This window comes from Vicia villosa, linkage group LG7 (assembly GCF_029867415.1).
Source record: "Vicia villosa cultivar HV-30 ecotype Madison, WI linkage group LG7, Vvil1.0, whole genome shotgun sequence".
NCBI classification, from domain to species: domain Eukaryota; kingdom Viridiplantae; phylum Streptophyta; class Magnoliopsida; order Fabales; family Fabaceae; genus Vicia; species Vicia villosa.
Window position 1 is genome coordinate 107,510,431 of NC_081186.1, and position 14,097 is coordinate 107,524,527.

The 14,097-nt window shown below is 33.3% G+C and overlaps 1 protein-coding gene across 1 annotated transcript; it reads right to left on the reverse strand.

Moving 5' to 3' along the window:
* Positions 1–278: 278 nt before the first annotated feature.
* Positions 279–4,223, reverse strand: LOC131616456 (probable complex I intermediate-associated protein 30). The gene is made up of 6 exons (XM_058887788.1): positions 4,038–4,223; positions 3,827–3,940; positions 3,581–3,726; positions 2,773–2,853; positions 2,588–2,686; positions 279–613 (listed from the first exon to the last, which is right to left on the reverse strand). The coding sequence occupies exons 1-6, from the start codon at positions 4,087–4,089 to the stop codon at positions 425–427; spliced, it is 681 nt and encodes a 226-aa protein (XP_058743771.1). The 5' UTR covers positions 4,090–4,223; the 3' UTR covers positions 279–424.
* Positions 4,224–14,097: the final 9,874 nt, after the last annotated feature.

Here is a 14,097-nt window from a genome sequence, read left to right on the forward strand (position 1 = left end):
CCTATGCCTCAATCAGAGTCTCTGATATGTTGTGGTTCTTATGACTTGAAATTCTGTGTATCACATATCACAAGATGCTTGTGACAAAACAGAAAACAATTTTGTCTATCCTCTACATTTATAAAAAACTTCCAAAAATATATTCAGACAAAATTTGTCTTTTTATTTGGATATATTCATAGAGCCGACATAAAAAAATAAAATTCAGATGAATACAATGAATCTTGATTCTTCTGTTATGAATATGAAGAAAATAATGAATTCTGTTTTCAAAGAACTTTTATGTGGAATGACTACCAATATATTTTTCCTTCATGAATCACAAACTGATACATCATTATTACAAAACAGGGTCAGTATAAATTAATTACCCTATAAGAAGAGCAAAATTCTTGACTTTTATCTGCAACAAACCTATACTAGTTCATTGTGTTCTCATGGCTTTGATCCAATCAAGTTCAAGTCTGAAATCACCTGGTCCAGATCTAGCACCTGGGACACCACCCTCAGCATTGACAGAAAAAGACATGCCAAGAACACGGGATGGATTCATTTCAATTTCGGCGTCGATAACGTTCCCTCTCCAAGTAGGTAGGTATCGAGCTAGAGGAATCTGGTCATTCAAAGAAATTACTAAGCACATGGCCATTACGCAAAATATTGAAATTTTTACAATAGAAAATAATGTAACTAGTTCAGTGCTAAATACGGGCCAATGATTATGATACCCATCACTTCACATTCATATTCATAGAAAGCCAGCAAGGCACACAAATTATTCTTTCATGAGTTTCAAATAGTAAAGATCAGTGCCCAGTAAAACCACGTGAAATAGCAAATAGCAGCTCGGTCAAATAGCGGAAGCCACATGTCAGTTTAAACAAGTCAATTATATAGAAAAAAGACATGCTGCAAACGAATTCAAAAGGGAATATGAAAAAACTTAGCTCCCATATTGAAAATTTTATGCATTAGGGTGAATATAGGAGTAATACTCAGTAACTCTTCAGTTTTTCTATTTTTATGATAGGCCGTGTTTGGTACATATGTAGATTTTTCAATTTTATTATTTTATACAATTCTTCTTTTTCCACTATTGCTGCTATATCAGCTGGTAGAAACTGAAACAGAAACCGCTATTTCCGTGATAGCGAAACTGGGATAGCATTGCGATTTTCATAGCAGACTCATCATAATCCGCCATGCTATAGCGCTGCTATTTGACAAAACTGGGCCAGACCCCGCTTAAACCATAGGAGACCACACCAAATAGAAGAAAACATAACAAAATACACAAACCTAGCATCAAAATTAAATTTTGATTAACAAATTCAAGTCACAAGAAAAGTTCCCAATTCGTCACAGAAAAAAGAATAGCTAGTTTAAAATCAATGAGCAAATTGACAAATAACAACAATGTTCAGTATTAATAAAGAGTGAAGGATGACTGGACAAGGATCCTCTCGTTGGAACTGAATTTAGCTCAGTAGAGCTAGGTATCAACTCAGCAGAGTTGGGTTCATTCACCTAGTTGGCCTTTTGGTTTCATTGCAAACTTGCAACAATGAGTTTATGCATGTTTTCTTGTTCGCGACTTGGTTCAAAATTTGGGAGTATGAGGTAGAGAGTTGAGTTTTGACACAGTTGAACATCATTCACATCCTTTGTAGACAAATTCAAGTTGGAATGTTAAGTGCATCTATAGAACTGAGTGTTACTATGAAGAATCAGGGGATGATAGGACCATAGATCATACTCATGAGATAGAAAGGGAGCATAGGAATACTCACAAGGTAAAAGGTCAATAGGAATGATATTGATTGATAAAAAAGATGATGATTTACGTACAAAATTGTCCAATTTATAGAGTTCAAGTGCACTAACTAATTGAGTAACTAATTTCTAATTAATTAACTAATACTCACAAAGTCTAACTATCTTATTAGAAATATAAGACTAGTGTTTTATTTACTATGAAGCCTTATCATTCAACCGTCGCAGTTGTGTATTTTAAAAATCACTGTCATTGTAGGCATGTAAAGTACCCACTAAATTATAGGCTTGTTCATTTGTCCTCAAACTCCTGACTTTTGCGAGTCTACCTAGGTTTACACACAAACAATTTGTAAGCAAGCTAACCCGATTTTACCAAATATTTTAAACTTTTGGGAGATCTGGTTCATAGCAACCATGTATTAAATTGTTAATACGTAATACTCCAGAAATTTGTATAATCAAAACGCCGGCAGGCTATTTCTAATCACAAACTAGAACACCTGTTGTCAAACATTGCAGGGTAGGATAAAGTCTTCCAAGAAAAATGGATGGAAAGCTACAAGAGCAAGGTGTATGTGCTTCCTATGCAACTTATTGAGTCATTATTCCCATAGTAACAGCCCATCAAGGTTATACTTCTTGCAATTTAACTTGGCAATGGCATAACTATTAAGGTAGTCTATATTTGAGAATACTTCATACGAAATTGCAGGTTATCACAATACAAACAGAAAGCCTATTCGGGGTCATTAGGTTATTTTTCAAATTTGTTTGATAAACTTGTAAGTAGATAGATGGAAATGGGGCTTGCCTTTGCAATATACCAGTTGTCTTTAGGCACATAAATAAACGATTGCCACGAATTATCCTCCATCTGTCCAGGTGAATTAACCCAATTCTCTGTGTAGATCTGCACCAAAATCAAATTAGGATTAAAACCCTCCAAATTTCCTAGGATAACAACATTTTGGCATTGGGAAAGAAGATGGCACTCACAGTAGATATATAACATCTTCCATCACCTTTAAGTTTCATTGCTATAGTATCATATGAATCCAAGTCAATGAAGCCATCAAACTGCAAAAACACATTATTGCAGAAAGACAACATAATTTAGGCCTTATTTCGATATACAACTAACAACTAACTGTGCGCTTATAGCATAAGCGTTTATCATACAGATACTTATACAACAACAACAACAACAACAACAACAACAACAACAACCAAACCTTTATCATTAAGTGGAGTCACCTACATGGATCAACTTTCATCATAATGTTCTATCCAGGACCATGTCACTACCCAAATTGTTAATCTAGAGACCTTTCTAAATAACTTCTCTTATAGTTTTTCTAGGTCTACCTCTACCTCTAGTTGTTTAACTTCTCTCCATCTGAACTACTCTCCTAACCAATGGATCTACAAATCTTCTCTCTACATGTCCAAACCACCTAAGTCTATTTTCCATCATCTTTTCTACTATAGATGTTACCCCAACACTCATTTCTAATCTTACCCTGTTTAGATTATTTCTACATCAAAAGATCAAATAAAGTCAAATTGTTTTCATATAAGCTATATGCGTTTTTCACAAACTATCCTAGAGAGTTTATGCAAATAAGTTGAAAATAGCTCATGGACAAGTCATAGGTTACTTTCACAAATTCTCTCACACAATCTCAATGTTAATGCCAATAAAAAAGCTGAAATAAGCCAATCATACAATTCAATCCAAAATGCACTACCCATCAAAGTTGTTGTTGAACTAACTATTCGAGAAAAAGAAAGAAAAACAAGCAACCTTTTTGGAGCGCATTCCACAAAATCCACCTCTACTAATACTCCATTTAGCCCCCGGAGTAACCTCAAGAGAAAGATTCCCAGAGAAAATCCCAGTAGCACCACCACTTTCAGATTCAGGTATCTGCAGAGATGCAGAGGATAACCCTAAAAAACAACAACCAAAAAACCAAAAACCCTAAAATCAAATTAACCAAAGTTGCAAACTTTAGTACCAAAAAGTAGCAACTAGTAAAAAATAACGCACCTCCGAATTCAGAATCAGAATACAAATGCCATTTGGTTAACTCCTTCTTAGAATTGAAGTTGAATATATATTTTTCAGGTGGAGGCATCAAATCATCAAAACTACCGGATATTGCTTCAGTTACAAATTTACAATGCACAGAGTTAGAGAGATGGAATAATGAATCAAAATCTTCAAGTAAGGGATTGAGTGAATGTTGAAAAGTGAATACCTTTCTTAGTAGCATCCATTGATGCTTGGAACATTCTTCGTAATCTCGACATCTTTAATCATAAATTTGAATTTACAGTGAAATGTGAAACGGGAAGAGATTTCAACCTTTACGGTGGTGAGATCGGCGGTGCGGCGACGGCGGCGTAACGACGCAGAGTTCGGAGTAGAGCTTCGCGAAGCTTTGGTCTGGTTAAGGTTTTTTTTTTTTGATAAAAAGAATAAAAACTATGATTTCTATCTGAACCGTTTGATGCATCCAATGGTGTGTAAATAGAGAATGTTGGATGTCTTTCTCGGAATAAAGTTAGGGAATTCTGATCTCAATTTTTTTAATAAAAGTTAGGGTAAATTACACTCACCTCCCTTAAAATTTATTAAAATGGAACTAACACCCCCTCTAATTTTAAACTAGATACTAACCTCCCTTAGACTTTTATTAAATAGGTAAATACCCTCTCTCCCAACTAACACCGTTAGTTTTCGGTCAACATTTAAATAAAAAACATGATTATGTTTTTTAAATCAATATATCTTCTTTAAAAATTACACCGCCTCTGCTTATATTGACTGATAACTATATTTTAAAAAATACTTGATTATCTATATGCATTCATGATAAATTGGAGCTCATGCATTGAACAAATAGTTACATGTTACGACATTGAAAATAGACAAATCCAACAAATTCATCATTGTCCTATTATATACGCAAGTTAATTGGAAATTATACACATTGAAAAATATATCCTGTTATAATCATATAACAGTAACTTTAATTTAATTTCACAATCAGTATCTTATGTATATAGTAAAGTGTGTAAGCATGTTTTTATTTCTTCTATTCTACATTCAACATAAATTACAACTCTACACATATTGTGTTCATCTTAACATATCAGTAAAAAGCATATCAGCATATCAGTTCATCTCCAAATATTAGTAAAAATTAATAATTCATCTAAACAAACCATTCAAACAACAACACATGATAATTCAACTACATAACAATTAATAAGTCTTAAGTATATAACCAATTTTTTTTTTTGCAAAATACTAGTATGTAGATAAGATAAACCAAGAAAAATCACTAAATATCTCTAAAATTCTCCAAAATAAACCAATAAATATTTCCATAAGTGCAATAATTATATATTATGAGTGATTTGATTTGAACAAGTTGCATTTCCATTAGAGCTTTGTCCTTTACGCCGCACCTGTAGTTTTTTCTGCAAATAAATCAAACATATTATAATCCATGTCATCAATTATGTGTTCTAAATAATTGAATATAGTCATACCTGTTTTTTAGTTTTATCTCTCTGACATCCTAGTATGTTATGTCCAAACTCTTTGCAATTCCCGCACCTAACTGTGTTTGATCTTCTCGCATCCTGTGAACCACTCGGACCTTCAACTACACTCCTCTTCCTATTAACTCTTGGTCGGCCCGGTAACCTCCTCAACACGGGAGGATCAATTTTTTTGTAAGAACCTCTATTTTTTTCATCTAATTCAGGCATAGGATGTATAATGTTATTATAACATAAGGAATATATTTTGGTAGTATAACTTGTATCACAAAACATCTCTACATTTTCTCTTTTGTGTGTAATGCATGCACATGCATGCTTGCATGGTAAACCTGTTATCCTCCAATAACCACACCCACATGTTCGACTCCTCAAGTTCACCACAAAAGTACTATATCCGTCTCTCACCCCAAACTCATCGTCACCCGCATATGTGACTTTACACACTCTTCCATCTTGCATTGTTGTGTCAAGCACCTTTCTAATCTTAGGCGTAACAATGTTATTAAACTCACGTCCCTTTTCATATCTTTTTTGAAATCTAGCCATCAACCTGCATGTAATTGACTCAATCATTGACAAAATTATCTTCTTTCTATCGTCTCCCAACCAACTATTAAAGGACTCTGTGACATTGTTTGTTACATGATCAGACTTACATACAGAGTCAATAGTATGTCTAACCCACATGTTTTTAGGCCTTTCACGATCTAACATCCAATTTGCAGCCTCAACACTAATATTTTTGAGCTTTTCCATAGCTTTCTCAAACATAAATCCATTATATGCCATTGCAACAGCCCAAAATTGTGTGCTAAGAAGCAATGTTCTAAACTTTAGTTTGAAATTGTTTAGAAAATGATTACAACAATACCTATGAGTGTAAAAAAATATATTTAGTATAAATATAAAAGCATATAAAGAATATACAAGTAATTGTCATGCAATTATTTTGAAAACGTTACCGGTGTTTGGCATACGGAAATGCTTCCACGACTGCATTTTGAAACCCCTATTAAATAAACAATATGAGTTACACAAATCAAATTAGGCAATCAAGTATGACTTAAAATAAAATTAGACAATCACTAACCTTTTGCATATCTGACATAATTGTCACATGCTTATCTTGCCATTCAGGAATAGACTTTAATGCATTATCCAATAAAGTGAGAAAAAACATCCATGAGTCCTTACATTCAACTTCAACAACAACAAAGGCAATCAGAAACATGCCTTTGTTTCCATCAACTGCCACAGCTGATAGTAGTACTCCCCCATATGGTCCTTTTAGATGACATCAATCAGTTCCAAACCAAGGTCTACAATCTTTCACAAATCCATTTTTCATTGCATTTAAGCAAACAAAAAACCTTTTAAATATGGGGTTTTGGTTGATTCTTGGTTCCAACTCAAGTTTTATAATAGATCCAGGATTTGTCTCCAAAGCAAGGTTCGCCCAAGATGGCAAGTTATTATATGAAAGTGCATAAAACTATTTAGTGTCTTGTCTCACTTTTTTCTTTGCGTGATAAAGTTGACCGACATTACTTGGTTCTATACCATAATTATCCAATAGTTCTTATTTCATACCCGCATAACTCATATTTGGGTCAGCCTTTAACTTGCTTTCTAACTTCCCTGCGATCCAAGTAGATGTAGCATTTGAGTTCTTTGTTGTTCTAATGCAAGAATGGTTTGGGTTGTATGACTTAATCTTATATGTTAAACCATCTGGTGCAGGAGATGCGTGAATGCGCCAACAACAACCATGTGCGACACATCTAGCCGTTACCCTTGCCTTTTCATTTTTTATCCTCTTAATCTCAAACCCCTCTTGTATAACAAAATCTCTAAGAGTAGCTCTAAACTCATTAACATCACCAAATAATAGACCAACTTCTAGTTTCACTTTTCCATTAAACTCGGGAGCAAATATCTTTCCTTTCAGACCTCTATCAGAATAAATTGACACTTTATCTTTGTCAGAATTTTCAAAAACAATAAGATCATGTTTTTCTTCATAATCACTAAGTTCGCCATTCACTCTCCATTCCTCATTGGATTAACTTATTATAATATTAGAGATCTCATGATTAACTAATGATGTTGCATAAACATGAATACAACTACACATGTTATAAAGTTTAAACATATCAAGAATATCCGAATCATTTTCAATGAGAAATTTTGACTTACTAGTGGGATGACAGAAAGAAATGGAAAAGGATAAACATGTACTATTCAATCTACCATTGATAGCCAATCCACTAATGTCATCAACCAAATCAAAATAGGAGTAACGGTCGGGATCAATGTTCAACCGTGGAATACTCGATTCTTCACCAAAATGCACCAACAAATGCACACATCCTGTGTTAGGTGTATCATAGCCATTGTTCTCCATTTGTGAGCTATCTTTTATAATATCACAGTCACATTAAAATTGTATAAATATGTGTTCATAGCCATTCTAAATAAAAAAATGAAAAATTAATATGAATAGATACCTAATTATGACACTTGCAGAGATAATAGTGATAACAACGATACAGCAATACGGCAACACAAACAACAAGAATGGAGACAAGTATAACAAGAACGATCACCGATACGGCAACACCGTTGACAAGTACTCTTAGAACGGCAACACGACGACGCGTAAAACAAGAACCACAACACGTATGCAAGTACACGAGTACAAGAAGAATGATGGTGCATGAATCAGCAAGAACAATGATGAGTGTTGACGAAAGAAAAAATTAAAGTCAGTGATGAGTGAAAGAGAAAGACTTGAAGATAGGTGGAGATGAGTAAATGAAAAAGACTAAAAAAGATGAAAATCTGAGGAACAAAAAGTTTCTTTATATATTGTTTTTAGAACGAATATAAAAAGGTTTTAATTAATAGGATTTATATTGTAACGTTTCTATTCTAACGGAAAGTTCATAGACTATTACGGAGGGGAGGTATGTGATGCTTGAAAAAATAGAGGGGAGGTTACTTATGTTTTGATATAATTCCGGGGAGGTTACTGTAATTTCCTCTAAAAGTTATTAGGTTCAAGGTTCTATATATGAAATTCATTTTTTTTATTAATTTTTTTACTTAATTTATTCCTATTGTTAAAATAATTAAATGTTTTTTTATATTTAAATTATTTAGATTTGTGATTGTCATCATATAAGTGTTGATTTGTTTCATGTAAAGTTGTTAAAATTGATTAGTTTTTAAAATTAGAGTTTGAATAGTTACACGATAAATCGATAAAGATGTAGCGATTATACGTAAATTCTATCTTAGCCATTTACATCTTGGAACCCACTCACGCCCTATCGATACAAGAGAATTTGTCTGCAATTGGATAACTCTAATATCTCTCACACAGTTACGACCACTCAGAGTAGTTCTATAAGCATAGTATCGAAAACTGGTTTATCCTACTGCCATCTTCATAGGAGTTATGCCATACAAAGCACCCTACATATGAAAATGCGCTGGAAGTGGAAACAGTTTCCTTATAGCTCATGGGCCATAGACTGCACAGGTAGTTCTCAACTGCTAAGTGCGACGTACAAATCATTAACCCTTTTACTCTACCTAATGAGAGTTCTATTTGTGTCTTGCGAGCATATATTCAAAATTATATGTAGGGGTCGATATTGTCACAATCTCATATCTGACCAAACGGATAACTCATGTATCATGTGCCTGATAAGGACACTGCGACGCTATATGCATCCAATAAACTTACATGGGTCCACCTTCCGGAGCCATGTACTTAAGTGAATTTCCCAACGTCATACAACGATCATCGTCCATATCCTATAGATATAATAGTTAGATAATTGAATAGGTCTTTTTTTAGGTCATTACCTCGCAGGTCCTTCCAGTATCACTCCTTAGGAATACTAAGACCTGGGTGTGTCACACATCCATGTTTCGCTCCTTCTAGACACAACAAGTTAGGCTTTTCCTGCCAATAACCACTCACATTATTATGCTACACATGTGATCGTCCACACAACACACACTTACGAAATTCCAAGGACTACCCCACACATATGCACACCATAACTCGAGTCCAACATTACACCCTATTAACATACGACTAATACCCCGTAGGTCACTTATAGCATTACAAAATGTTTTTCAAATCTTACATACCAAGTCTAGTATTACGAGATTTCTGATTCTACTAGCACATGGTAAGACTCATGTCTGCTTCTGGTCATGCATAGTGTGGGAGCCCCAACATTCTCCATACGTTGTAAATCCTCAAATTACTCTACAAACTCAGTCATGGGTATTGACCTTTGACAGAACTACTAAAATTCCAACTTTTGTTGGGCTCTCAAACTCCCAAGGAGAATACTTTCTCTAACATCATAAACTTGAAATTGCTCCTAATGATTTCCATCACCTCTTACTTCTGGATTGACATCCACATCTAGCTCGAGCCCCTTTGGCTTTCTACGATCTCGTGGTCGCTCAGTTAAGATTTATGCAAGTCACATGTATAGACGTCAGGTTGATCATGCCTAACACTACATAATTTGACAGTAGACATCATGATGGCCACACACGCGAGAAAAGATCTAACTATTGATGTTTCACACCTGGGAGAGGATCGACCCAGACTCTGATACCAACTATAACTACCCATTAAAATGTTTGTCTAGAATCACATATATTAAGTTGATAATTAAGGTACAAAATATAATAGAATAGAAAAAGAGTTACATAAGTATATATGTCTCGCATACAACTACAAGTATGCCAAAATAATATAAAAGTAACACAGAGTCATCACGATACATCGGAAGAAAAACAAAGCAAGCTAAGATAAAATCCTCTAGAAAGTATCATCACACCATATTTGCTTTACCTTTAGTTACAGACTGCTCACTTGTAAAAAAGTATGATAAAAAATGGGTGAGAATAAACTATCTTAGAGGAGTTCTCCTATCTTAGGAGTCCTCTCGGTCATATGGATTTTTACCTATTTTATTCATCTAATGTTCCTCACTTAAATATTTTTATGTCACACAATACATAATGCAAGAGAAGTATGATCGCATTACTATCCACACGAGTCCCGATTCGTTCGGATTTATAATTGTGTCATTCTTAAGGGGTGGTCTTCCGGTTATCCACCTTCCTACTTTTGGGGTTGCTACCCTCAAGGAATAGACATCCAGACTTATCTACTTTTCCTAATTTTAGGACCGCTACCCTCAAATAATAGTATATCAATTTATATATCTACATTCTTTTAGGACTGCTACCCTCAAGGTATGATATATCAAATTTATCCATCTTTCATACTTTTGGGACTGCTACCCTCAAGGAATAGAGCATTGTGTTTATTTACCTTTCCTTCCTACTTTTAGTACGTAACTCGCTTAGTAGGACTTAATATAAAGTTGTCCTGAAGGTTAGGTATTTAAATTAGCTTCATAACATAACTCACTGCGTCTTAATTAGAGCTTATAAACTCCAGTTATTACATTTTTAAATTTGCCTCATGATTCTCATACCTGCAATCAATTACACTCTCCAGTTCACCCCAGGAAACCCCTAGGTCACCCATGGCTACCTCAAATCACCCTAGGTTGCCCCTTGTTGCCCCCATATTTCCCAGGTCGCCCCAGACTACCCCATGTTGCCCCAAACTTCCCCTATGTCACCTCAGGTTGTCCCAAGTCGTCCCCAAATGGAGAAATTTGATTTCATCATTTGCGAAATTGAAAGATAATGTTTTCCTACTATTCCCAGCACTCAAACAGTCTATTGATTTCCCAAAACCCCAAACAGAAACTCCAGCATAATCCAACCATCATATGAGCAACAATTCAACATGCAAACACAATCAAACAAACTAAACACGACAATAAAAAGATCAAGCATATAAGCACAACAAAAAGCAAAAACACTCACCCCCCATTTTTCTTCCTACATGCAATATCCCTAAAATAAAATTTGTGTACCCTTCTAAACTATAGAACCATAACTTTTTAAATCAAGAACCTAAAAATGGAGAGTAAATGAATATTAGTATCACTTCAAAGCTTGTTTCACTTCCAAGACTTCAAGAATTCCACAAGCAAGCCTTACTTCTCCTTTTTCCTTCTTCTTCTTTTCCCTTCATGTGCTCCCTTTTTCCCTCTCTCAAGATTCTTACTTCTAATTCTGATTTGAGGAAAAAAAAGGGAATGAAAAGGCAAATGGAAAAAGGTTTTCTAGTGAAAGACTCCTAGTTATAAATTTAACATGTTGCTATTCAACTACGTGCAATTTACTAGTTTGTCATTAGTTTTATCCTAACCGTACTCCCTTAGGATTACTAACATACTAGTAATAAGAACTTAAGTAGAAATGACGATTGCGTCAATTACTATATATTTCCAAAATGCCTTTATCCATCTAAGCTTTAGTATTAATTCTTGTAATTAAAATATTAAGCATCTAGAATATAATTGGGGTATTAAAATGACTTGACAATGTTTTGTTTTTAAAAATGTGACTTAGTAAAGATTTTGTACTTAGCAAAGTTTTCATTCAAGATGCATGATTTTAAAAGGGTATGATTTAAATTTCCAAAAATATTATGCATCATAGTTGGATTAAAGTTGATATATTAAGTCCGGTGTATAAGAAAAGAGTTCTTGAATTTGCGAAAACAAAAGTTCTTAATAGTAATGATATCTTTTATTTTCCTTGTGTTATATATGAGAAAATAAAAAGATTGAAAATAAAGTAATATTCAATCACCTATGTTGTGATGGAATTAGTCAACATTATACAATATGGGTGTGGCATTGTGAAGTGCATAAAAACCAAACTGCAATGTCACATAGACATGAAGTTGATGTAGATATGGATGATCATCTAGAAGATATACATGATATTGAATAAGATTCTTTTAGGAAAATTCATATGTATGATACTTTATGTAGTTACAAGGACGAGTCATTATATAAAGGGTGCACAAATTTTACATGGATGTCAGCGGTGTTAAAATTGTTTAATCTGAAGGGAAAAAGTGGGTGGACAAATAAAAGCTTCACATAATTACTTGAATTGTTGAAATAACTGACCATGTATGTACCTCAATTGAGATTTTGCTTTCTCCCTACACACTGAAGCATGTTGAGATAACTGACCATGTATGTACCTCAATTGTTCGTAGCTATTTTTTATAATCACACAAGACAAGGTAGCCTACTCAAGTAAAAAAATATCAAACTAAAAACACTCGTAAGTTATTGTGCTATCAAACTAGAACCAAAACTAAGGTTTGTATAATTATGCATCCTAACCATATCAATAAGGTTTAAGAGAAAAATACATCGTATATCTAAACAGATTAATTTAATATATGTACATTTATAGTGTCCAAATAAGGAATTTCCAAATTTTATTACCTGAACGAGTTTCTATTAGACAAAACCTTAACTCCAAAATTCAACCAGTTCAAACCTCAAGCAAACTAGGAAGAAAATGGATAGAATATTGACATTATTTGGAATATAATATACGTTAATTAAAAACTAGAAGAAAACGAGAAGCAATGTGAGGATGTGAAGCAAATAAAATTAGTTAATATTATTCAAATGTGAGTATAAATTAAGGAAGTTAGTTTGAATGAGAAATAGTATAAATTGAGAAATTATGACTATTCTCACACAAAGAGTGTTCTTTGATTATATTGTGCTATTTACTATTTTAATTTCGAAAGTTACTGACTATGGAGAGAACGACTTTGCGTTTGATTATAAAGGGTGCATCTGGATAACAATATTCAAACGATGTGTACCGAGAACAATATTCGAACACTTTCATTTATACTTTTGATGCATTTTTGTGTGGAGTTAGTCTCTTGTATTGTGGGAGCATCCAAATTTTATAAGCAGGATTGTGAGGGAGATACAAGCAAAAAATTCGTAGGGTGTGAAGGAGCAAACCTTTTCCAATATACCCTCTGATGTCAAATACTATTGAATTTGAAACATAGATATAAAAGGGGTTGACTTAAATTTTCAATATGTGAGACTTTATTTTTCCATCATGTCATATCACAATGTAAAACTATTGTTGTGTGTTTCTATAAATGATGAATGGCCGAATTATCAATTTCTCTTAAATTTGCTCCATTTTGAATATTTTATATTATAAAAAAACACTTATAGAAGGGGATGGGAGCGTATTATAAATGTTATAGGGATTACTATTCTTTTTTATTTTGCATTCTAGACACTAAGATTATTTATTATTTATAATATATTTTTAAAAACCTTTTAAAAAAATATAGTTAAACATTATCTTCTTGTTGTTCTCTTCGCTGCTTATACACATGTAGCCGTAGGAGATTCTAGTATCTAATACATATTTATTTATTATTTTCTAAAAAAGACAAATTTACAATCTTTTGCCAACTAGATAGATATGCTCAAAGAGTACAAAAGTATTTGATTAGTCTACGGCATCAAAATCCAAAAAGACTAGAATGCAAAATAATAATTAAATAAGGGTTCTTGAGATAATTTACCGAGTTTTACAAGTAAAATATATTTAAGTAAAAAAAAAGTAAAATATTATTCAAATATTAATTTCTCAATAAATTTATATATTTAACAAAATTAAATACATTTTTACTTATTAGGATATTTGTTAATATTTGCTCTATAATTAATAAGTTATTTAAAATAATAAAAATATATAATCATGTTATCTGTGATTTCAAAA

Bases quoted from the DNA above. Each gene is read 5' to 3' on its own strand.
- LOC131616456 (XM_058887788.1), bottom strand. From the start codon at position 4,089: ATGTCGAGATTACGAAGAATGTTCCAAGCATCAATGGATGCTACTAAG. The intron at 2,854-3,580 runs GTTGCTTGTTTT...GTGTTTTTGCAG, and splicing joins GTGGAATGCGCTCCAAAAAG to TTTGATGGCTTCATTGACTT. The intron at 614-2,587 runs GCAAGCCCCATT...TTGAATGACCAG, and splicing joins ACAACTGGTATATTGCAAAG to ATTCCTCTAGCTCGATACCT.